At 31.6% G+C, this 21721-nt stretch overlaps 4 protein-coding genes across 9 annotated transcripts; 2 read left to right on the top strand and 2 right to left on the bottom strand.

Annotated features, from left to right (window-relative positions):
* Window positions 1-6448: 6448 nt before the first annotated feature.
* Window positions 6449-11244, top strand: LOC106759555. Of its 5 annotated transcripts, none has more exons than XM_022779960.1 (4): window positions 6464-6611; window positions 8178-8268; window positions 9673-10049; window positions 10892-11244. In XM_022779960.1, the coding sequence occupies exons 3-4, from the start codon at window positions 9721-9723 to the stop codon at window positions 10926-10928; spliced, it is 366 nt and encodes a 121-aa protein (XP_022635681.1). In that variant the 5' UTR covers window positions 6464-6611; window positions 8178-8268; window positions 9673-9720; the 3' UTR covers window positions 10929-11244. The 5 variants fall into 5 exon arrangements, with proteins under 5 accessions (XP_022635680.1, XP_014498260.1, XP_022635679.1 ...); XM_022779961.1 differs by having other exon boundaries at window positions 8173-8268; XM_022779959.1 differs by lacking the exon at window positions 8178-8268 and having other exon boundaries at window positions 6449-6581.
* A 10-nt stretch (window positions 11245-11254) lies between these two features.
* LOC106759554 (transcription termination factor MTEF1, chloroplastic) lies at window positions 11255-12781 on the bottom strand. Its single transcript, XM_014642773.2, has 2 exons — window positions 12233-12781; window positions 11255-11726 (listed from the first exon to the last, which is right to left on the bottom strand). The coding sequence occupies exons 1-2, from the start codon at window positions 12677-12679 to the stop codon at window positions 11349-11351; spliced, it is 825 nt and encodes a 274-aa protein (XP_014498259.1). The 5' UTR covers window positions 12680-12781; the 3' UTR covers window positions 11255-11348.
* Window positions 12782-15193: 2412 nt separating this feature from the next.
* Window positions 15194-17507, bottom strand: LOC106758701 (pentatricopeptide repeat-containing protein At1g71460, chloroplastic). The gene has a single exon (XM_014641661.2). It carries the CDS (start codon window positions 17458-17460, stop codon window positions 15436-15438), a length of 2025 nt encoding a protein of 674 aa, XP_014497147.1. The 5' UTR covers window positions 17461-17507; the 3' UTR covers window positions 15194-15435.
* A 1708-nt stretch (window positions 17508-19215) lies between these two features.
* On the top strand, window positions 19216-21198 carry LOC106758196 (PRA1 family protein F4-like). Of its 2 annotated transcripts, XM_014641146.2 has the most exons (2): window positions 19216-19817; window positions 21115-21198. In XM_014641146.2, the coding sequence occupies exons 1-2, from the start codon at window positions 19394-19396 to the stop codon at window positions 21174-21176; spliced, it is 486 nt and encodes a 161-aa protein (XP_014496632.1). In that variant the 5' UTR covers window positions 19216-19393; the 3' UTR covers window positions 21177-21198. The 2 variants fall into 2 exon arrangements, with proteins under 2 accessions (XP_014496632.1, XP_014496631.1); XM_014641145.2 differs by lacking the exon at window positions 21115-21198 and having other exon boundaries at window positions 19219-20276.
* Window positions 21199-21721: the final 523 nt, after the last annotated feature.

Here is a 21721-nt window from a genome sequence, read left to right as displayed (position 1 = left end):
CTATATAATAATTAATTTGAGAAGGCTTATTACTTTTAATGACAAATCAAGCTTATGAGAATTAATTAAACTTTTTTTAGATAAACACTTCCTACACAATTATTGGAAAAGAGAATTATAAAAAAAAAAAACACAAGCTTATTGATCATATGATAAGATAAGCTTATGTAGTTTAAATAAGTTTTTTTTGAAAATTTAAACCTCATAATGTTTTAGAAATTCACTTATACGTTATTTCTCATAAAAAATATCATTTAAATTTTATCCTTTGTTTTTTCTCTCTTAAAAGATTTATGTAAAGTAATCCAAATAAAAACATTAATAACCTAAACTCTAATATGCTCCACAAAAGTTTTATTTTACAAAACTTATTAATTGAAGACATTGAAAGTGTTTGTGAGGATGACTGCAAAAATTAAATTACTTCAACAATTATATATATATATATATATATATATATATATATATATATATATATATATATATATATATATAATCGATTATAGACAGAATTAGATTTTGTTTGATTGAGTTTTCTGAAAAAACAGTTTTAAAATAAATAATTTTATTTTAAAGCAAGAAAAAATATTTTCATAAAAGATAAAGAAATTGGAATTAAAATGTTAAAAATATTCATGAATTACAAGTTTTCATATTCATAAAATGGTTTGTTTTTCAGATTTTCTTACAAATTATTGTTTCAAATATATTCTACTAAAATTCTAAGCATTTTTTTTTCAAACAATTAAAATCAGTATTAATACTATTGCCTAAATATGTTGTGTGATGTGCCTAATCCAATCAACTAAAATTGTATTGGTAGAAGAAATTAAATATTTTTATAATAAGAATATGTATAATGTTATACATAAGAAAAAATAGGACATATTTTCCAATATTAATTAGTATACTTTAAAAGAAAACTGAAATATATCTAAAAAGTCTAAAAATAATTGTGAGTAGTAGGTGTACGTTAAAAAACTCCTTCGACACCAAAAATGTCCAAGGTTATAGGTAGAAAATGGAGAATAAATTAAAATATAAAACAGTGTAAATGTAAGACCTAAACTTTCATAAATATAATAATTAATAAAGAATGAAAAAAAAACAATAACAATTTTTCTTATTCCTAAATATAAAAATATAGTAAGTAATAGGAGATTCTCTATATAATTCATTCATTAACATCTCAAATTGTGATTGTTCTTATTCGAACTATTCTCTTTTCGAATCCAAACATCATTTTCAAAGATTATAATTCCATCTTCCTAAGACTCTATCATTAAATTTTCGATAAAGATAGGATATAGTCTCGAGAATGCATATGCTAATCCCAATTATCTATCCTTTCAAAATCTTATCTTTTTGTCATTTTCTGGTGTTCATATAGTATTTTCTTCATAGTAAATAGTAGTCTATCATTCTTCATATATTTTTCTTATAGTCAGTACCTATGACCTCAAAAAATTGTCTGATCCACATTTCAGTTTGCATTAAGAGCATAGTTAAACATGTTTAAATTTAAAAGCATATCAAATCTTACCTCAATTTATACACATACGTATTTAGAATTGTTTTAGAATTGTTTTGAGTTGTAGGATCGATATTAATATCCAAGATCTATACGATAGTTCAAGAGATTCCACAGTTGTCTTTCACTTCTTGTTGTAGTAGTCATTCGTCTAAAATTATTTAGAGAACACTTATAAAAGATATTCTGATGTCAAAGTCTCGGTTTGACAATTCTAATATTAAATGTATAATAAATATAATCACTTATTTCTTTACTTTAAACCTACCTCTTTACTTAAACATTTTAAAATAATATTAACAGTAGTTTCTGACAGCATAAAATTATATTTACAATACAAATTCATTAATCTAAACTATACACAACCCCAACATATACCACATCAGCCCCTCCCTTCAAATAAATTATGGAATTCCTCCTATTTAAATTAACCAATATAGCTTTTATATGTCTAATTCTCCCGCTTATTTTTAAGAAAATAAAGAACATTAAATTAGATTGACCCTTGAGAATAGCGAAATACTATTTCTACAATAAAATGTTATAGTAATTTTTGCATGGGAAGAATAAAATAAATGACGTGATGAAAATAAAATATAAAAAATAATGTTATGGTGATAAGAATTTTATTATTAGAAAATAAAAATGCGAGAAAGTATGAGAAGAAAATTGAAAATAGTGTTTCCAATGTTTCTTTGTTTTCCATTATTGACTTAATCTAAACTTTCTTTGCCCTTGAAAAGAGTCACTCATGTCACCTTCACCATATCAATTAAACATTCTGCTTCTTTCTCTTCTAACTTATCTTTTTAAGCAATTTCTTTCAACTTTAAAATCTTATATATTCTTTGGATCCCTTTCAAGACCAACTATATATTATAACTGAAACAAAAAATAAAATAAAATTAGTACAAGACTTCATATAACAATTAAAAATTATTTCAGTTAATTTAGATGTTAATACGCTAAGTTTAAACGATAAACTATTTCATAATCTCAAATATTTTTGTAATGATCTCATTTAAGTCAAATTGACCTAACTTACGTACAACACCTCTAATTATGTATGTAAGATAGTTTACATTAATTATTAGAAAAAACATAAAAAATAATTATCATCTTAAGAACGCGTGATCTTTTTTTCTTTTTTCACTAAAACATTCACTATATAAAAAAATAAAAATTCAACTTATACTTGTTATATTTAGTTTGTTGACTTAAACATCAAATTTTTATTCTTAGATATATATGGTTTTTAGATTCAACATTAACTATTTTTTTATACTTTTCAAATTGATAAATAAAACTATAACTATTAATTAATAAAAGCTTAACCTTTTTAAATTTAAGAGTATAGCCACTAAAAGAGAACATTCTTATTCTGACTTTATACCAGCAGCCATTCACTTAAAACAAACTTAAAAATGATTTTTTTTTATGAATAAAACTATCAATATATTTGGAAAAAGAAAAGTAAGTTTTGTTTCTCTCTCTAAATATAGAAGAGATGAGAGAAGTTAATGAGAAATTTGGTGTGACCGGATATATTAACATTTTTTTATAATGAATTATGTGTTTATTGTTTTATTTGATTTGTTTGTATATTTGAAAATAAAGTTATTTGCAAAAAAAAAAATTGTTAAAAATCAACATTCGTTAAAAATAGAAAAAAGATAAAGTTTCTTTTATAACTTTTTTGACAATCTTTTTACAATATGAGAGACCGTTAATGATTAAAATAAATTCAAACAGACGAATAAATGGTGAGACGTATACTATTGTGATAAAAATTGTTAAAAAATATTAAAATATAATCGTTAAAAAAAAAAAAAACTGTCACTGAAGTTGATGAAGATACGTTTTAAAAAGCGTTATCCATATAGTGGTCCCTCTTACAGCCATGGTCTCACATTTCTGCATTACTTCCTCTCTCTATCTCTTTCAATTTCTCTTTGTCTCCTCATATATGCATCATTTTATTTTTGCTTACTCTAATAATGTCCATTAATTACTGATTATAAATATGAACAGTGGAAAAGAAAATAATGACAAATTAGAGAAGCAGCATCTTCAAACTTTTAAAAACTGCAATGTAGTAGTTTAGATTCAACTATGATTTACACATCGAAAAACTATTTGTGTTAAACTCAGATGAATAGTAAATAAATAAATTACGTGCCAATATTTGTGGAGTATATTCATGCTCATTACAAGAATAGTGATATACACAAAAGGACAATTGACACTTGAATATCCTATTAAAGTTATAATTGACTTATATATATACACATTTTTTTCAATTTTACTTTTTAATAAATAATATTTTTAAACTAAAATGATTATTTTATCAATTTTACTGTTTGAGTGATATTTTTTTTTTCAAAATTTGTTATTTTATTCAATTTTTTTGTAAAACTTAAACTAAAATAATTATCCATAATAAAAAAACTTAGCTACAAAATAAATAAAAGATATTTAAAAATTCCCATACCCACACCCATACCCATTACCCATATATCTTTCACATCAGTCTAAATTTCCACCATTCTTTAGTCAACTTGTAATTCTTCAACACCTCCATTAGTTAAGGGATTGATAATGAAAATAGACTTAAACTATTTATTTAAAGGATTAAAGTTTAAATAATATTACGAATGACTGATATCATAAGTTTCATTCTTGAAATTTCACATATTGAAATCTATATTAGATGTACCAATATTGTTTAGTGTTAGTGATAGTAAAATCCAGAATCCCAAGCATTTTTTGTGAAGTAGGTATGTGGGAGGTTGAGTTATGCTTTGTTCATACGCATAGACAATGGGAGGTTAAAGAATTAAGATAGTGGAAATGCTTATTTTCTTACACCATCACTTTTATGGGTTTGGTCGATTAAATTAAAATAATAATCAAACATGCTATATGCTTGTCTCTTATTTCAGTTAATCTAATTATTTTTGTTTTAAAAATAATATTTATTAAAAACTATATATGTACAAACTGATCCTCTAATAATATTTATTTATTAGGAGCAAATGTGCCTGAGAATTCGATCCTTGTTAAAGTTATACGTATTATACCTTTTATCTATACCAATTAATACCTCCCCCATGAAATTAAGTCATCCAAAAAAATATCATCACATCCCCAATTTGGCATATTAAATAATAAAGCAATAAACCTTAAAATTGTTCAAAATGTATTCGACAAATTTTAATAAAAAGATTTCGTAAATAAATTAAACTTAAACACATGTTGAAATCATTTACGCCATAATTAGATGCAATCACTTAGGGTTTTTTTCGTACGGATAAATAACATTGATCCGTTGGCACAATGTGACCTACCAGAATACTCAATCATGCTCATGGGCCTCATTTCTCTCTAGAACAAATTATTTTCTTATATATTTTTTTTTATCTAAGTTTTAATAAATTTGATCGTGATATAAAAATGAAATGAATAAAAGAAAAGAAAAGTATCAATATTTTATGAAGGCAAAAAAATTGGTAAAAAAAGAAAAAATGAATTTGTTTTCATAATATTAAATTTAAAATTTATACTAATTGTACCGTACGATCCACAGTCACTATTGTGTACAATACGGTTTGTCGTCTAACCAAGTCGTCTTCTTAAGATGTTCTTCCAGATTATTATTAGATCAGTGAAAGGTAAAAGTTAATCACTATGCATTACTTGTTATACTAATTGTTGGATTATATTACTAACTTGAGTGTCAGAGTATCTTTAATAGATACTCATCCACATGGTTTGGATAAGAAGAATAGAGAATAAACAAAGTAACTTAAAAGAATAAATGACAACTAAAAAATTTATCCAATTTTCAAGACAATCTCAAATGTTTTGAACAAGAGATTTCAATCCTATATTTTATGTCCCGAAACACAAATAATTTTTATTTATTGATTAAATTGCATGAGAGGGGTTTAGAGTGTAAGTGTGAAGAGAGGAAAAAGGAGAAAAGGGGAATGGGAAGAATAAAGCAAAGGTGGAGGGTCAGAAAAAGTCATGATTTCAAAATATAAAGTTCAAAAGTGTAATAAATAATAGTCGAAAAGGAGGGTTAGGAATAGAGAAGTGTTTGAAGCAGTGGTATATGTGTGCTGAATTCCATGCAGCAATCATGGCTCTTGGATCGTTTTCAAAGTCTTCCAAGATCTAATCATGATGGAGTGAAGCATCACATATAACGTGGGTCCCATTGTCTCCAACACCTTTTCTACCTTCACTTTCCTTTCGTTAGGTTTACAATGCCAATTCCAATCTTCTTTCAACTCCTCTTACCTTTTCATCTTTACCAAACTTTCCCAACCACAATCTTTCAACTGCAAATAAATTATCTTCAGGGTCTTTTCAGAAAAATTAATAATATTCTATGTCTCTGTCTCAAGGATTCCAATGAAAATATATATTCTTTATCTTTAAGCTGGGCTTTTCACCAAACTGGGCCTCTTTTCTTCCTTTTGGACTTCTTACGCTCCTTCTTAGATGGGCTGCTGCTTACACCCGTTTATTTGCTTTTCCTCCATTTTTAGTATTCTTTTATAAAAATAATTAATTCATTAATTTTCAGAAGGAAAACTAGACCTCGCGTAATAAAATCATAAACTTAGAAGATTGTTTGGTTTCAAAAACATTAGAAAAAGTACATTTCTTAAAAGAATATACCGTTTTTTACTCCTGCACTTGATTTATGAATTTATTTAACACTAAAAAAAATTATTTATAATAGAGGTTATTTACCAGTAATAGATTTAAGGAGGTTTTTTAAATTTGGTTAAATTTCAAAGGTTTACTTCTAAACTACAGAAAAAATACTTTAGTTTTTGTTTTAAAACTCAGTAAATAAATATAATTGAATATTTTTTATAAACAAATAATTTTAATAAATTTTTGTTTTATTTTTTTCCCTCTTTCTCTTCGTTCTATATTCTAAACCCTACGCTCCACATCAACGCTCTAGCACCGCGCATTACCGCCTCACCCCCGCACCGCCAACCGCTGCACTTTGAGCTCGGATTAGAAGGAGGTCAAATTTTTGCTTTGCTTCCATAAAAAGGTTAGGTTTCTTCTCCATTTCTTTTGGATTCCTTTTTTGCATTGGGTATCGTATTATATATTTCTAGTGGTTGGGAATTTACACTTGATGGTTTTGGGTAGACGGTGAAGAAGAATTCCTTTGTTGTTTAAAATAGTTGTAGCAGTGGTAGAAAAGCATAACAGAGAAGAGTGAGTGAGTGGTGACTTGTGTGAAAAAAAGAGGAGTTCAATTCAACAGAGAGAGAATAAAATACATTCCACTCGACCAGAAGGTGGTTTGGTTTGTCAGTAAACGGTGTCTTTCTTTGTTGTATTTACAATAATAGTGGGATGCAGAAGAAATTGGCTATTGACCTGAACTATCTATGAGAGGGAAGGTTCTAAATATGTACACTTACTCTGTTTTTGTAATTGAAGCTCGTTTGAAAATCTAGTCTGTCAAATATCAGTTTATCATTATCGGCCATATATTCATATTTACTATTATTTTCTCTGGGACAAGTCATTTGGTTAGATGCCTTCGACATAAGGAACCATCAAGTTAATAAATAAGATGGATTCAAAATAATGATATAGATATCGGCCTTTCTTTTAGATGTTGGTTTATTAACTATTTTCCTGATTCTTAAGGCCATCAAGATTTCAATTGCTTTATTTCTTCCTCAGTGCCACTTTTTCTTCTATGCCTTGAAGATATCATGATTTATAGATGAGATGCCTTCGATCCCAATTTGTTGAGGCCAAAAGTTACTGAGCCAAAGAACATGAAAAGACTTTCATAGAAGTAACTCACAGTACTGATTGAATGAAAAGAGATACCAGTGAGTTTGATACATGCTCTATTTATAAGAGCTCATTGAATTAGTAATTAACAACACCAAGTTAACCAACTAATCTCAACAGCCACAGTTAACCAAAAACTTGTAACAAAAGAAAATCAGGTGAGTAATTTATTTACCTGATCCACTAATTTACTACCTCAGGTGTAAAAACACCTGCTCCTGACCATAACCCTGTTTGGTTCTAGTTTTCTAGATGTATGTTGATTTCTTTTTGTTTCTTTGCTCTCTTGTTGTGCCATTATCTGTCATATAAATTAAAATTTGGGCTTCCAAACTACCCATTGAGATGATTCATGCTAACTTCGTTTGAACGCAAAGGTTTCACAACTTCTACCCACAAGAGTTTACTTGGCGACTAATGCAAACACTTGAAACGAGGAAACTAGACAAAAGTGCTTTGCTTTTTTTGCCCCAGAGACCCCAAGATAGATGGTCAATCTATGATGAGCCAATTAGAAGGAAACATTCTTTATATTTTCTGACATGTTTACATATGATATGACATTATTTTGACACATAATATAACGAAATAACGTCATAATATCATGTGTTAAAATTTTTAGTGGTAGGGGTATAGATTTTCACCGATTGTTAATGGATTACATCAAGCTCAAACATAACAAAAATAGCAAAAGAAACATAGAAAGTAGAGACTCAAAAAGGAGAGAGAAATGGGGAGCAAGAACACAATTTTCTTGGCACTTATTGCTGCTTTAATCACAAATGAAGTCATGGCAGGACAGCATGTAGTTGGTGGAAGCCAAGGTTGGGATGCATCCACAGACTTTAAGTCTTGGGTTTCAGGCCAGACATTTAATGTTGGCAATCAACTTGGTATGTTTCTTACACATTTCTTAAATGATGAATTGGAAAATTTCCCCCGACAAGCAGGGACCATGCCCCTTCATTATTGTTTTGAATTGAATATTAACAGTTTCTTAAACTTAACATTTCCTCATTAAATTTAACATTTCTTAAATTCATAATTTTTGTGTAGCCTCCATTATTATTTAGCCTCTCTAAATTCCGTAAGGAAGTTGAACCCATTATTTGTTAATGGTCTCTGAATTCTAGCCTTTTCTAAGTAATATTAATGAATAAAGAAATGGGGAAATTTGGAATAATGAATTGTGTAGGCGACAATGTAGGGCCATTGTTGATCACTTGGCAGACAACATCACTAACCCTTTTCCTCTTTCCTTTATTACCTTAACCTTATTAGTCACAAACAAAGTACTGTTCTACAAATTTGTTTTAGTTACAATGGTATCAAAATACAGTCCATTTTTAAGCGCTGTTCTACAGTTAACAAGATACCACCTCCAACATGATACCAATTCCTTATCTGCTCTAGCTATTATATATTCATCTTTTCCAGCAACTCCTATTTTCTGGTAACAAAGTTTTGGTTTGCCAAATGGCCCGCATCTAACCTAGGTTATATGTGATTAAAGTATAAACGATGGCTATTCATCTTTAGGATTTTGACGTGTCATACAATTGCAAAGTAGAAGAGTCTAGGAATATGTACGTGATTGGTCACGGTCATGTCTATGGTTCAAGGTTACACTCTTGCAGACTTGAAAGCCTTGCGATGATGAAATGAAATTTTAGTTATAATATATAATTTATATACAGAAATATTAATTCATCATATATTAATTAGCATCCATTAAAACAAAATTAAAAAATTCCTTTGGATCTGTTCCAAACATTAATAACTAACATGAAAGGATTTTGCTTTTCTTTTACACCTATTTAATTCTCACCCTCTCCCTGTACTTTTCCTTTATCTCCCGCTTCTACAAATTTCTTATACTTTTTTTACCTTTTCAATTTTCACTTTTGGACCCTTCCTTCCTTCTTTTGAAAATTAAGGTTTTATTTTCAATTAGATCTTCTTTGTTAGGGGATCGGAGAGAGAGAGAGAGGAAGTAGAGTCCGTACAAAGTCTCGTAGCTGAGAGATTAGGATCGGAATTCTGCCACCGTTCTTTATCATTTTGCCGTCCCCTGTCCTCGCTCACCTTCAACCTTCAATTTTTAAGTTACCTTTTCCCTCTTTTGTTTTGTTTACCTTAACCCCTAACCCCGAGATATTCAAAAGTTCAAAAAAATTTATAAAAAGTAAAATTTACAATTGATCTCTTTTTTATGCATGATGCTGTGCCAACAATACAACTAGGTTTTTTTTTTTTTTTTCTAATTGAAATATTTTTTTCTCCTTGCTTTTTACTAGTGCTTGTCAAAGGAAGAGAAGGAGTAAGCACATTTATATCTCCAAGATATGAACTCTGTGGCAAGGCGCGTATCAAGCTTATTCGGAACTTCAGGTTTCACAACTGAACCCTTCAAAATTGGGCATCATCAAATGCAGCAGCTTCAACAATGCAGAGGCATACGAGTTAGGGTCATAAATGGGAACTTGGAAATGGCATTGGGAGTGATGCAGCGTAAGATGCAAGGAAGTGGGATCGAGAGGATGATAAAGCAGGAGCAAAGATTCCATATCAAAAACTCTGAGAAGCGCGTTTTAGCCCAAAAGAACTTGGAGCGAAGGCTTCGATCTGAGGATTATGCTAAGAAACTTAAAGCCATTTTGCTCAAGAAAGTCAGGTATTTAGCGCTTATATAAAAGACTAAATTTTTCTCCTTTATTAGAGTATTATTAAAATCTGCACCTTATCTTTACATCACATTGTTTTCAAGTAATATTTTAAATACATGATGTTTAGGTAAATTGCAATGAATTTCCCTCAGCGACATGAATTCCAAAATGTAAAACACTAGCACAAACCACACATAACCTTCGCTGAAAAGGATTATTAAGGACCACTATTTACAAATAATGACTTTATGTCATTGTAAAATAATAAAAAATAAGATGGATTTTACCATGTCACGTGGACTTGTCTATATAGCCTACTCTCTAAACGTAGTGATATATATAGTTTTTCGTAAGAGATCAATTGGGCCTGTAATCTTTAAACTTGAAGATATTAATTTGGGATCGGTTGTTTTGTCCTCTAGTTAGTTTGAAGTTTGGAAGTAATGGTATCCTACACGAAAAATCTTGAATATGTCCATCTTCCTGACCACTGATAAAGTTATTTTAGCATTGACATAAGGCTTGAAGGGGAAACATGCAACTTCTAGTCTCTTAGACGGATTAATTTCTTATCAAATGAAAAAAGCATTTTTTGGTTGTTGAATCCACTCATGCTAGTGTTTTAGTTTCTGTAATGATTTCAAGTTGCCGTCATTGACTTTGAAACTGAAAATGTTATTATGTGGCATACAATAATATAGGTGGCCACGTGAGAACTTTATTTTGATCAAAGGCATATTATATTATATCATGCTAACATCTGGATTTTATTCCACTTTATTCCCTTAGCTTAAATGCTTACCACTTTTGTCTTTGTGGTGATTTTGTTGCTTTCTATTTATTCTGACAGTTTGCTTATTCTGCTGGAATATCACAGGGGTCTATGAGGAGTTTGCATTTCGCACAAAAACGGGTCATCATAAGTTGCAGTTATTTTATAATTTGCATGCGATCACTGCAGTTGACACATTCTTTCCAATTGCCCTGATCGGGTCGTGTCGTGTACTTTGTAGCTGTTATATTGGGTAGCATATGCATTTGCAAATTACAATAAAGAGAGTATTCATAAAATGATAAGACAAGTGTATGGTTAGTTAGTTCTTGAATCTTGGTCAAGACGTTGAATGTTGTTGTGTTGGAAGCAGTTTTCAAGCAACTGTTGAATGCAGCATTTTCCTGGGTATAATAGGATATGTCCTAATACATCCTGATCCTAAGGGTTGTTGGACAGTATAAGATTTTAGAAGATTCAAGAACATTAAAAAAAGATGTGGTGGATGATTTATGTACGAGGAAATAGAACAGTATCACTTCCAGTTCTTGTAAAACTTTTCATCACCCCACATCAACATTCTGTTCAAGGGAATCCTAACACCCCTTTCCTTCAAATGCAAGTGCCTTGGCACAATCCTCTCCTTCAAACTGAACCCAAAGTACTGAGGAAACTTCTTCAACTCTTCCAAATCCCTCTCCATTTCCTTCACAAGATACACATACTTTGGCCATAAATTGTTCCCTGCGTCATATCCAAAAATGGCCGGCACCCTCGCACATGCTTTCACTGCATCCTCGTACTCAAACCCTAATTCCTGCAAGAACTCAACCTTCGCATGCAGCTTATCCACCCGCGTGTTCAGTAAGTGCGCGTTCCGCGTCGTGGGCTTGTTCAGCCCCTGGATGCCAATCTAAACAACACTAATCAAACTATCAGTTTTCTTTTTTTTCCTGGAAAAATAACCAAACTACATATCATTTACAGTCAGTTTTTTAAAATAATTTCATGACTTTATCGTTTTTTAGTTCTTCCTATATATATATATATATATATATATATATATATATATATATATATACATGTATTACAGCTTTAGATTAAAAAATAAAAATGTTAAGTCGTATTTTTTTTTATAATAGTTACTTTAGAGTTTCTAACTAATACATTAAAACTAAAGTCCTAACATAACGACATACAATCATACTTTCAATATTTATAATAATTACTTTTGAAAGATATACAAATAAGATAATGGTTAATCCCGTATAAAAATACACCACAACTAAATTCAGAGCACTCTATAATTCTTTAAACATTGAATTATTTATATTATGAAATTAAAAAATCAAGTATGTTTATGCAAGAAAAATGTATGATTTAAAATAAAATGAGAAAATGAAATCCATGAGTGCGGACCTGGCGGAGAAATTGGAGCGTGGGTCGGAGACAGAGGTCGACATGGGAGAAGAGCAGCTTGGGGCATCGGAGGATGAGATAGCGAGACTCCGACGCGGTGGCTGGAAGTTCGTCGGCCAGGAAGGAGAACACCGCGGCGACGTCGGAGGGGACAACGGCGGTGGAGAAGAGCTGAGGGGTGAGGTAGTGGAGGCGGGGGATGTCGGCGTCGGAGAAGGAACGTGACTTGAGGAACGTGAGAGTGCGGAGGATGTGGTCGACATCGTTGGGGAGAGGGAGATCCTCCGGTTTGGTTTTGGGGTCGATTATGGTCAACGTTCGAAGGTATCGGAGGTTTTCGCGGTACCTGGTTTGGAACTTTATGTAACCGCCGGTGTTCGGAGCGCTGATTGATTTGTGTGAATAAGAAGATAGTATTGGGAGATGAAGAGAGTAACAGAGGAGCATTTCCGTTTTGGGTTTGCGTGATGATAAGCAAAGAAGATATTATTCAATTTCACATTTTCTTTTTTAACTCACTTTAGAGAGTAATATCTTTGAAAACATTCTTCCCTCTAAACGGTCAACAATAAAACACATCTCCTTCCACTTATCATCATATAAAAGTAAATAGATTTATAATATGATAATTTATTATAACTCGAATTATAATAAACTTATTATAATTCATTAACAGGACATTTAGTTCATATGGAACCAACTTCGTATTAATATTAATGATAATTATTACGATTATATAGATGGTAAGGGAGGGAGTGGTTGAAAAACATTTTACCAAACATTCTATTAGGAAAAAAAACAACCTTATTGATCTCAATGTAGTATGATTGTCAATTAAAATACAATTTGGTGAAACAATTACTGAACAAATATGATTTTAGAAATACCGAAGGGAATGAGACTCAAACCACTTATGAACAAACAAGTACTGATAATCAAACCTTTATAATTGGATATTCTATGAAAAAGGTTCATATGAGTTAAAACAGCTCACTTGTTAGTTTTGATAGTATTAAATTGGTTTTTAATCAATTAAGTTCATTCTTATGATGTATGTGAAAGTGCTAGAAATTATATTATTGAGATATTAAACTTTGTAATTAAAATTCTATGGGTTGTAAGAAGTTTAGTTTAAACAAGTTTTTAATGATTTTCATATCCCTTAGGAGTGGTATATGACTTACAACATACACTTGATGAAATCACGTATATGAGTGTCGAGTAGGACATCTTGTATGAGATATTGACATGATCTCTAGAGCATTCATGATCTTGCATGGTCTAATAAGCGCAACACAACAATATTGTGGGAATGTATTGTTATTGATAAACTTCTAACTCACATATATTGTGTTTTGTTCATACAACTTGCTATATCAACTACACTGTGTATTAAGTTTATCAATCTATGACTGATTTATATAGTTTTTTATACTAGTTCCGATACATTACATCTTATGAGACCTATGATTTTATTTTTCCAAACATTCTTTCTTACCTTTTGTAAGATTGTGGGGGATTATTATAAAACATGTGTTTTATATATATTGCAAAATGCTCATTGCCTCTTTTGTGTGGTCGAGCTTGTGTTGGTTGAGCTCGTATTGGCCAAGCTCATGTTGTCGGAGCTTATATTGGGTGACCTCATGTGGTCAAGCTTGTGTTGGCCAAGCTTAGGTTGGTTGAGCTTGTGTTGGCCGGTATTGTTTGTTGTCTGTTGCAATAAACTTGTTGGTCGGTCCCATCTCCCACAAGACTCAAAAAACTGCATGTGGAAGAAACATGAGAGTTGTTGCTCGGCTGGTGCTGCAAAGTGCGAGATATCTTTTGCACATCATGGTCTTTAGTCGGTCTTCGAATCTCTATAAATAGGAGTGTTGTGCTTCCTCGAAGAGCACGAAACACACTTTTGAACTCTCCTTCTCACATATCAGACCTTCTCAAGCTCTTCCTCTTACTTCTTTTTTTCTCTCTTTTCTAATATTATCTTGGGCATTTTACTTTTTTTTAAGTTTCTTGCTAATTTTAAAATCTTTGAATATTTTTCGAGAAGTTTTTGTTTTATTTTAAGAAACTTAGACAATACACCTTGAATAAGTTCTTAAGACAGTAAATTTACACACTTTAGTAAGTTTTTGTTCATGATTTTGTCAATATTTTACAACAAATAACAACAACTACAAAATACATATGACTCCAATCGATCCGGACATTTGAAAATAATGTGTCAAGTGCATTGATCGCATGCAAATTATAAAATAATTGCAACTTATGATGGACCATTTTTTTGTGCAGAATGCAACATACTCGTAGACCCTTGTGATATTGCAACATAATAAGCAAAATATCAGAACAAATAGAAAGCAACACAATCCTATAAAATGGTGAACATTCACAGGACCAAAGGGGCAAGCATTTAAGCAAAAGGAATGAAGTGGAATACAATCCACAGGTTAGCATGATATAATATTATAATATGCCTCTGTCAAAATGAAGTCCTCGTATAGCCACCAATATTATTTTATGCCACATAATAACAGTCAATGACACCAACTTGAAATCACGGCAGAAACAAAATCATTAGCATGAGTGGATACAAACAACCAAAAAATGCATTTTACATTTGATAGGAAATTAATTCGTCGTATGTCAATTACAATATAACTTTATCAGTAGTTTGGAAGAAGATGTGCCTATTCAATTTTTTTCATACGGGATACCATTACTTCCAAACTTAAAACTAACTGGTGAACAAATCAACAGATCCCAAACTAATATCTTCATGGTTAAAGATTGCAGGCCAAATTGATCTCTTATGCAAAACTATATACATCACTAGGTTCAGGGTTCTAAAATTTTAAGAATGGCATGAATTGCAATATTGAAACCTTGATAAGGTTACTTCTGTCCAAATAATATTTAGAACTCCAGACTCCCAAAAGTATGAAGAGAGGCACTTGAAATTAGCTTCTAAATTAGCTCTTTTATTATATTCAAAAGCTACAAATTCATATATGAATAATATAAACACTTAATTTGGTAGAGAAGCTCAGAGAAAATCTTATGAGCCGTACACTATGGAACAAATTTACAAATACATGAGAACTTACAAATTTTTTGCCAAAAGTTACATGTGATGTGAGGATTCTGGATTGTTTAACATTCTATAAACCTTTTAAAAGGAAAAGGTGGCGGTGTCTCTTTTACAAGAAAGAACTCATTTGTTCAAATCTTTGAGCTTTCTCTAGTTGACCATTGCGGGTAAGTAGTTGCACCAAAATTGCAAAGTGTTCCTTAGATGCTTCAATTTTATATTTAGGCATTAAATTGAAGATTCTACAAGCATCATCAACAAATCCAGCTCTGTCACATATAGATAGAATGGCTGCAAAAGTGAAGTGATTCGGAGAAGATCCCATATGATCAAAAAGGCTAATTGCATCGTGATACAGTTCATTATATCCATACGCCTTTATAAGAGCAGTCCATGTTATAGAATCTTTAACGGGGACTGCATTAAACACCAACTTAGCCTTGTTAACATCTCGAAATGAACCATACGTATTTATAAGTTCTGCAGAAACAAAAGGAACTGATGCAAAGTTCTTTTTCAAGATCTGCCCATGAATCTCCTTCCCAAGCTTTACAAGTTTTAGTTCACCACAAACACTCAACATCCTTGCTATAGCAACAGAATCAGGCCTGTACTTTGTCAATTGCATTGATCTCATCACACCAAGTGCTTCACACAGATGTCCATTTTTTATCAATGAATCAATCATGGCAGTCCACGAAATCACATTCCTTTCTTCCATATTATCAAATAATCTTCTAGAATATTCAACAACACCACACTTAGAGTACATCATCATTAATTGAGAAGTTATAGACACATTAGGCAGAAACCAACGTTTCAAAGCATAAGCATGAATTTGCCTCCCTTGTTCCAGAGCCCTCAATTGTGCACAGACTGGAAGAACAGTCGCAATCGTCACCACATCAGGCTTGAATCCTTCTTGCTGCATCCAAATGGTGGACCTCAGTGCCTGCTCAAGTTTTCCATTTACAGCATACCCCGCCATCAGAGCCGTCCAACAAACCACATTCCTCTCCTTGGAACCATAAAAAACCCGTCTAGCCGAAATCATATCCCCACACTTGCAGTACATATCAATCAAAGCAGACTGAACCGGCACCTGCTTAGAGTAAGATTTCGTTTTCAAAACATAAGCATGAAACTCCTGACCCAACCTCCTTGCACAAACCTCCCCAACCACAGGAACCGCAATTGCAATCACAACCGAATTCGGCTTCACTCCCTCCTTCACCATCCACCTCACATACTCTAACACCTCCCTCTGCATTCTATTGTGTGCAAACCCAGCAAGCATCGCCCCCCACGCGACAATATCCCTCTCAGGAATTTCCTCAAACACACGGCAAGCAAGCCTAACCTTCCCACACTTGAAGTACATATCAATCAAAGTGGTTCTAAGAATGTAGTTATCCAAAAATCCATTCTTAATCAAAAGCGCATGAGTCTTCAATCCTTCCGAAAACGCCGATGCGCCGGCGAAGCTCTTGATCACATTGGAGAAACTGTACACATTCAGCTGAACCCCCAATGCCCTCATCTCCGCATAAGTCTTAAGCAACTCAATGTACTGCCTTTCCCCAGAAACCACAGTCCCTCTGAGCAAAGCGTTCCAGGGGTAGACACTCTCACAGGGCAATCCATCAAACAGTTTACGCGCCTCTTCCGACGACCCACATGAGGTGTACATTTGAACCAACTTTGTCCGCAAGAAAACGTTTTTTTCGAGTCCATTGATTCTGATATGGATGTGAACTTCCCTCCCTTGTGACAATGACTTGGTACGTATGCAGGCGGCGATGACAGAAGAGAAAGTTGTGGCATCCACGGGAATGCCACGTTGGTCCACGTAGTCCAAGATGGTCAGAGCTTCCTTGAGCTTGTTCTCGCGAGCGAAACGCTTGATGTCTTTGTAGATGAAGATTGGATTTTTGTTGTGGAGGGGTAAGGAACACGGAAACGCGTCCTTTTCTGTGAATGGTTTTACCTTCTTGGTCCTGTACTTTCTGGGAGTGGTGAATCTGGCAGGTCTCCTTTGCTGGGTTTTGGAAGCTGTAAAGCTGAAGACTTGGAAAATTTTGGGTGTTGAGTTTTGAGGGAAACCCAGAGAGAGAGATGAAACAGAGTATTCCATGGCTAACTCTTAACTAGCAGAGGATTTCTTTTCTGCTGCATGTCTGTCTTTTACCAGAACACTAGATGTCAGATATTTTTTCTGATGCATGTCTTTTAGCACAACATTATCAAAACTGCTATTTTTTATATTCATTTTCAAAATTAAAGAAAAATTAAAAAGAATTTCATAACCTAAGTTAGTTAAAATCATCTTTTATACAAACTAATATGAAAGAAGTTCAAAATTAATTTTAATTTATAAAAGAATGTTATATCTCCTATTTTCTTCTCCCAATATGTTTGGAAACATTCACAACATTACTCCAATTACTTCAACTACCAATAAAACAACAGAACTTAATCAACATTTGATATTTTTATACATAAGATAAACTGTATTTTTTTTTAATGAACATGATAAGGTGAAAGCAAGAAATACACAAAGGAAAAAATATTTTTTATTATTATTACAAAGTTATATTAACCAAACCATTTTTTTTGTAACATTTTACGTTGTACACACAAAATGTAAACTCAGAAGGAATTTTGAGGATTAATTATATTATAGTATTATTATCATTGAATGTGGCTAAATTCATTCAACGGTCTCATGCATTAAATATTCAACATTTGTAAGTTCATAGAAGGTCTCCAATTTTGACTTTAATTAGTTGCTTGCCAAATATTTTACTAGCTGTCCTAACCTAAGCACTTAAACAAAAACAAATTATGAAACACTACATATTTTTATTGCATTAAAATAATATAATTTCCAGAAAATTTCATATTTTTATTATATTAAAATAATACAGTTGTAATTTTATAAATATAAGTTTTTATAATAATTACTTTTAAATAAAATATATATATAATTATATTTTTAAGTTGACAAATGATACCGGTTTATTATGTAAAATTGGTTTTTATAATTTTAATTGTATTTATTTAGGCAAAAACACTAAAATAATGTAATTTATTTTCAAAATTATTAAAATATAATAAATTAAAAAAATTTATGAAAATGGATAAGTTGTATTTTGTTTATAATATAAAAAAATTGTATAAAGGTCAAATTATATTTTAAACTAAAGTTATATCAAATTAACTCAACTTTAATGCATTTTAAACTAAAATTATACTAAATTGATACAACTATAGTTTAATATTTATAAAAATTATGTTAAATTAGTATAATTTAATTTAAAATATTTTAAAATGAAATAGTCTTAATTTCACATAACTTTCATTTTAAAAATGTTTTAAACTAAAATGGTGTTATATTTACATGACTTTTTTACAATAAAATCATCACTTTAATACAATTTATCTATTTATGTAATTATGATAAATTAGACGTATGAAGATAGAAGGAGTCTTCCATCTACATTTAAGTTTTGCTATTAGCCCAATGCACACTCTGCATAACTTTCTTCTCTTCCCTTTGTTTCCTTTTGACACGCAAACAACTTCAGCTGAAAGATACTATACTTTGTATTAAATTAATCTACAAACTTATCTTAAGGACTTGTAAAAAATTTCTAAATCTTAGAGACTAATCCAATCACAAACAAACAGTTTTGCTCTTTCTCCTAGAGAAATTGTGATGCCAATGTTGATATATCTACAAGTCTAGAACTAGGTAATTAAAAATTAACCAATAACTACAGAGTTCTATGGTGAAGTTTGTATTCTGTGGGTAATGGTTGACAAGTTCTCAGTGCGCAAATTATTTTCCAAGTCTTCTAGTCAACCAACCAGCTATTCTGAGAGCAATTTCTTTGAATCTGATATTTACATATTCTATATATGCATCAAGTTGGTCCAAATTAAACTCAGAGAAAGTTATATACGAGTCTATATCCTCCTTATTATAATCTTACTGGTTTTCTTTGAGACGTTTTTTGAGAAAATTTTTCATATTATTTGTTCTTCCAAGTTTCACTTCAAGTGTCATGGCAAACTATGGAGCCAAACAGAGAATACCTTCCTCTCCACCACCACCATCATCATCCACTGACCCTCATGAACGAGAACCAAAAGGGTATCAAGAAATTTTCTATGCCAACTTCAGAGTCTACTGCCCCATCAACATACCACCAACATCAGAAGCTGCAGGAGTCCGAATCATGAGAAACATAGGGAGTTTTGGCTTGTACTACACACTCTTTGTGTGGATCATACTCTTCATAACCCTCATCCCTAGGCGTAAGGTGTCCTTGATTCTGTTGGTGATCATGACCTATGTCACAACCATTTACTGTTTAATTCTGAGGGCGTTTCCAAACTCTGTTGTGCTTCACAGAATCATAGATAAAAGAGCTGTGTTGACTTTGCTGGCAGTTGCAACTGCAGTACAGCTGATTTTGACCGAAGCAGGTATTCATCTTGCAGTGACTTTGGCTAGTAGTGTGCCCTTAGTTTTGGTTCATGCTATTTTGTGGGCTAGTTTTGATGCCTTTGAGGTTGAGACTGCTTCTGCTAAAGGAGAACTGGCTCCTCTCACTGGCCATGATGAAAGTGTTGCTGAGAATTATTCTGATGCTGTTTAAATTTTTGTGCCCTCAGTCTTCACTATCATTATTTAGTGTTGTTTACATAAACATGATGGATGATTTTTATTTTTATTTTTTAGCAAAAAGAAATTAAGTATATGGATGTAATAAAAGTAGGCAAATGCTTCCATATGCCCCAAAGTCCAATGGATTGTGATGTACCATTCAAATGATAATTAATGCATCTTTTCAAAATTTCAGTTCTAAATAAATCATCTTAAATTCTAACTGTGGGAGTGAGATGTTTTGGACTTTTGGGATGGAGAATTTATCATACACTTATATGTACCACACACATCTATGTCAACTAATATTTAGAAAAAATAAGTTTTATTAATTTTTACTATATCTTGATTATTATATAATAATTTCTTTATTGAAATTAATTACTTTTTGTTAATATCATATTATGACTAAGGTAACTTTTAAAAAATAGATTTTAATTTAATTTAATCTTACAAAATCAATTTATAAATTGAAGTTTGCATTGTAAGTTTATTTTATCTTTAGTTCATATAAGATCTTTAACACCCTCTCACACCGAAAGATATATATCTTAAATTTGGAACTAAACACAAATGATGATTTAATAGGAACATGAGGAGAGTGACATAATAGACCAAAAAAAGTAAAAACTTTAGTTAAGATAAATTTTGAATAGTTCTGATACCATCTTAAATCTTAAGGTGAAGTTTGATACCATTTTAAGGTGAGATTTGCATACCTTATCAATTGTAAAGTAGTCTTAACTCTAAATGATGTGCTATCCCAAACAATTACAATTTAGAATTTTCCCTTGTTTTTTTAGAGGACATTAAAAAATTTGAATGGTTGCAAATCACCAGCTCGTTGGAGAAGATTGTTTTCAAACAATGAACAAAGTCATGTGGAAATTCTCATCATTCAAACCATAAAGATAATCACCAGCTATACACAATGGAGAACCCTATTTTCTATCTTAACAGTGTGACAAATTCATCCTATTACAAATGAGATTAGTCTTTCACCCAAAATATGGCAGGAAAATTATTCATATACCAAAAAATTCACCATAACACAACACTGCAAAGACACCAAGAACTAATCACTTTGCTCCTCCATCTTGTTTTTTGCATCTCCAGGAAGCAAAAAGCACAAGCAGGAGCAGAATAAGAAGGATCAAAACAAAACCAAGAACCCCTAAACATGAAAACAAGATGCCACTCAATCTAAACGTGCCACAAGCGACATCAAATCCTGATGCTACAGCAACCAACACAGATAAAGAGTAAAGAAGAGCAATGCACAACATAGAGATAATAGGCACTCTAAAAGCCAAAGACCAAACCACCACTATTGTGTACACAAAACTCACTATGAACATTCCGCTCCATATTATGGCCGGTAAGAACCCAGTTGAGGCTTGCCATAGACTTAAAATTGGTGTCTTTGAGATGTTTGTTGAGCTTGTTAAGGATTGGGATATATTCTGAAAAGGGTTACCCAAACCAGATAAAAGTGCTACTTGAACTCCATACAACTTCACTGCTAGTGCAGCACGATGTTCTTGTGGACAAATTATCTCTGTTGAGCAGAACTGTATGAATGCCTTGCACATGGAAGCACTTATGTAAGAATCATTTTCTGTCAATCCTAGGCCTCCACGCTGTGAAGTTTTGCTTGTGTTTTTTATGTTTATCACATGGGAAGAGGAAGAAGATAAAGCACATTTCTTGTTTATCTGACATA

Source organism: Vigna radiata, chromosome 4, assembly GCF_000741045.1.
Source record: "Vigna radiata var. radiata cultivar VC1973A chromosome 4, Vradiata_ver6, whole genome shotgun sequence".
In the NCBI taxonomy this organism is placed as follows: Eukaryota; Viridiplantae; Streptophyta; class Magnoliopsida; order Fabales; family Fabaceae; genus Vigna; species Vigna radiata.
Note: the sequence above shows the minus strand (reverse complement) of the source record. Positions and strands in the feature narration are given on the sequence as shown.

Excerpts from the sequence above, each read along its gene's own strand:
- LOC106758701 (XM_014641661.2), bottom strand. The coding sequence starts at position 17,460 with ATGGAATACTCTGTTTCATCTCTCTCTCTGGGTTTCCCTCAAAACTCA.
- LOC106758196 (XM_014641145.2), top strand. The coding sequence starts at position 19,394 with ATGGCAAACTATGGAGCCAAACAGAGAATACCTTCCTCTCCACCACCA.
- LOC106759554 (XM_014642773.2), bottom strand. The coding sequence starts at position 12,679 with ATGCTCCTCTGTTACTCTCTTCATCTCCCAATACTATCTTCTTATTCA. Across the intron at positions 11,727-12,232 it reads CGCTCCAATTTCTCCGCCAG|ATTGGCATCCAGGGGCTGAA; the intron begins GTCCGCACTCAT and ends AGTGTTGTTTAG.
- LOC106759555 (XM_022779959.1), top strand. The coding sequence starts at position 9,721 with ATGAACTCTGTGGCAAGGCGCGTATCAAGCTTATTCGGAACTTCAGGT. Across the intron at positions 10,050-10,891 it reads ATTTTGCTCAAGAAAGTCAG|TTTGCTTATTCTGCTGGAAT; the intron begins GTATTTAGCGCT and ends TTATTCTGACAG.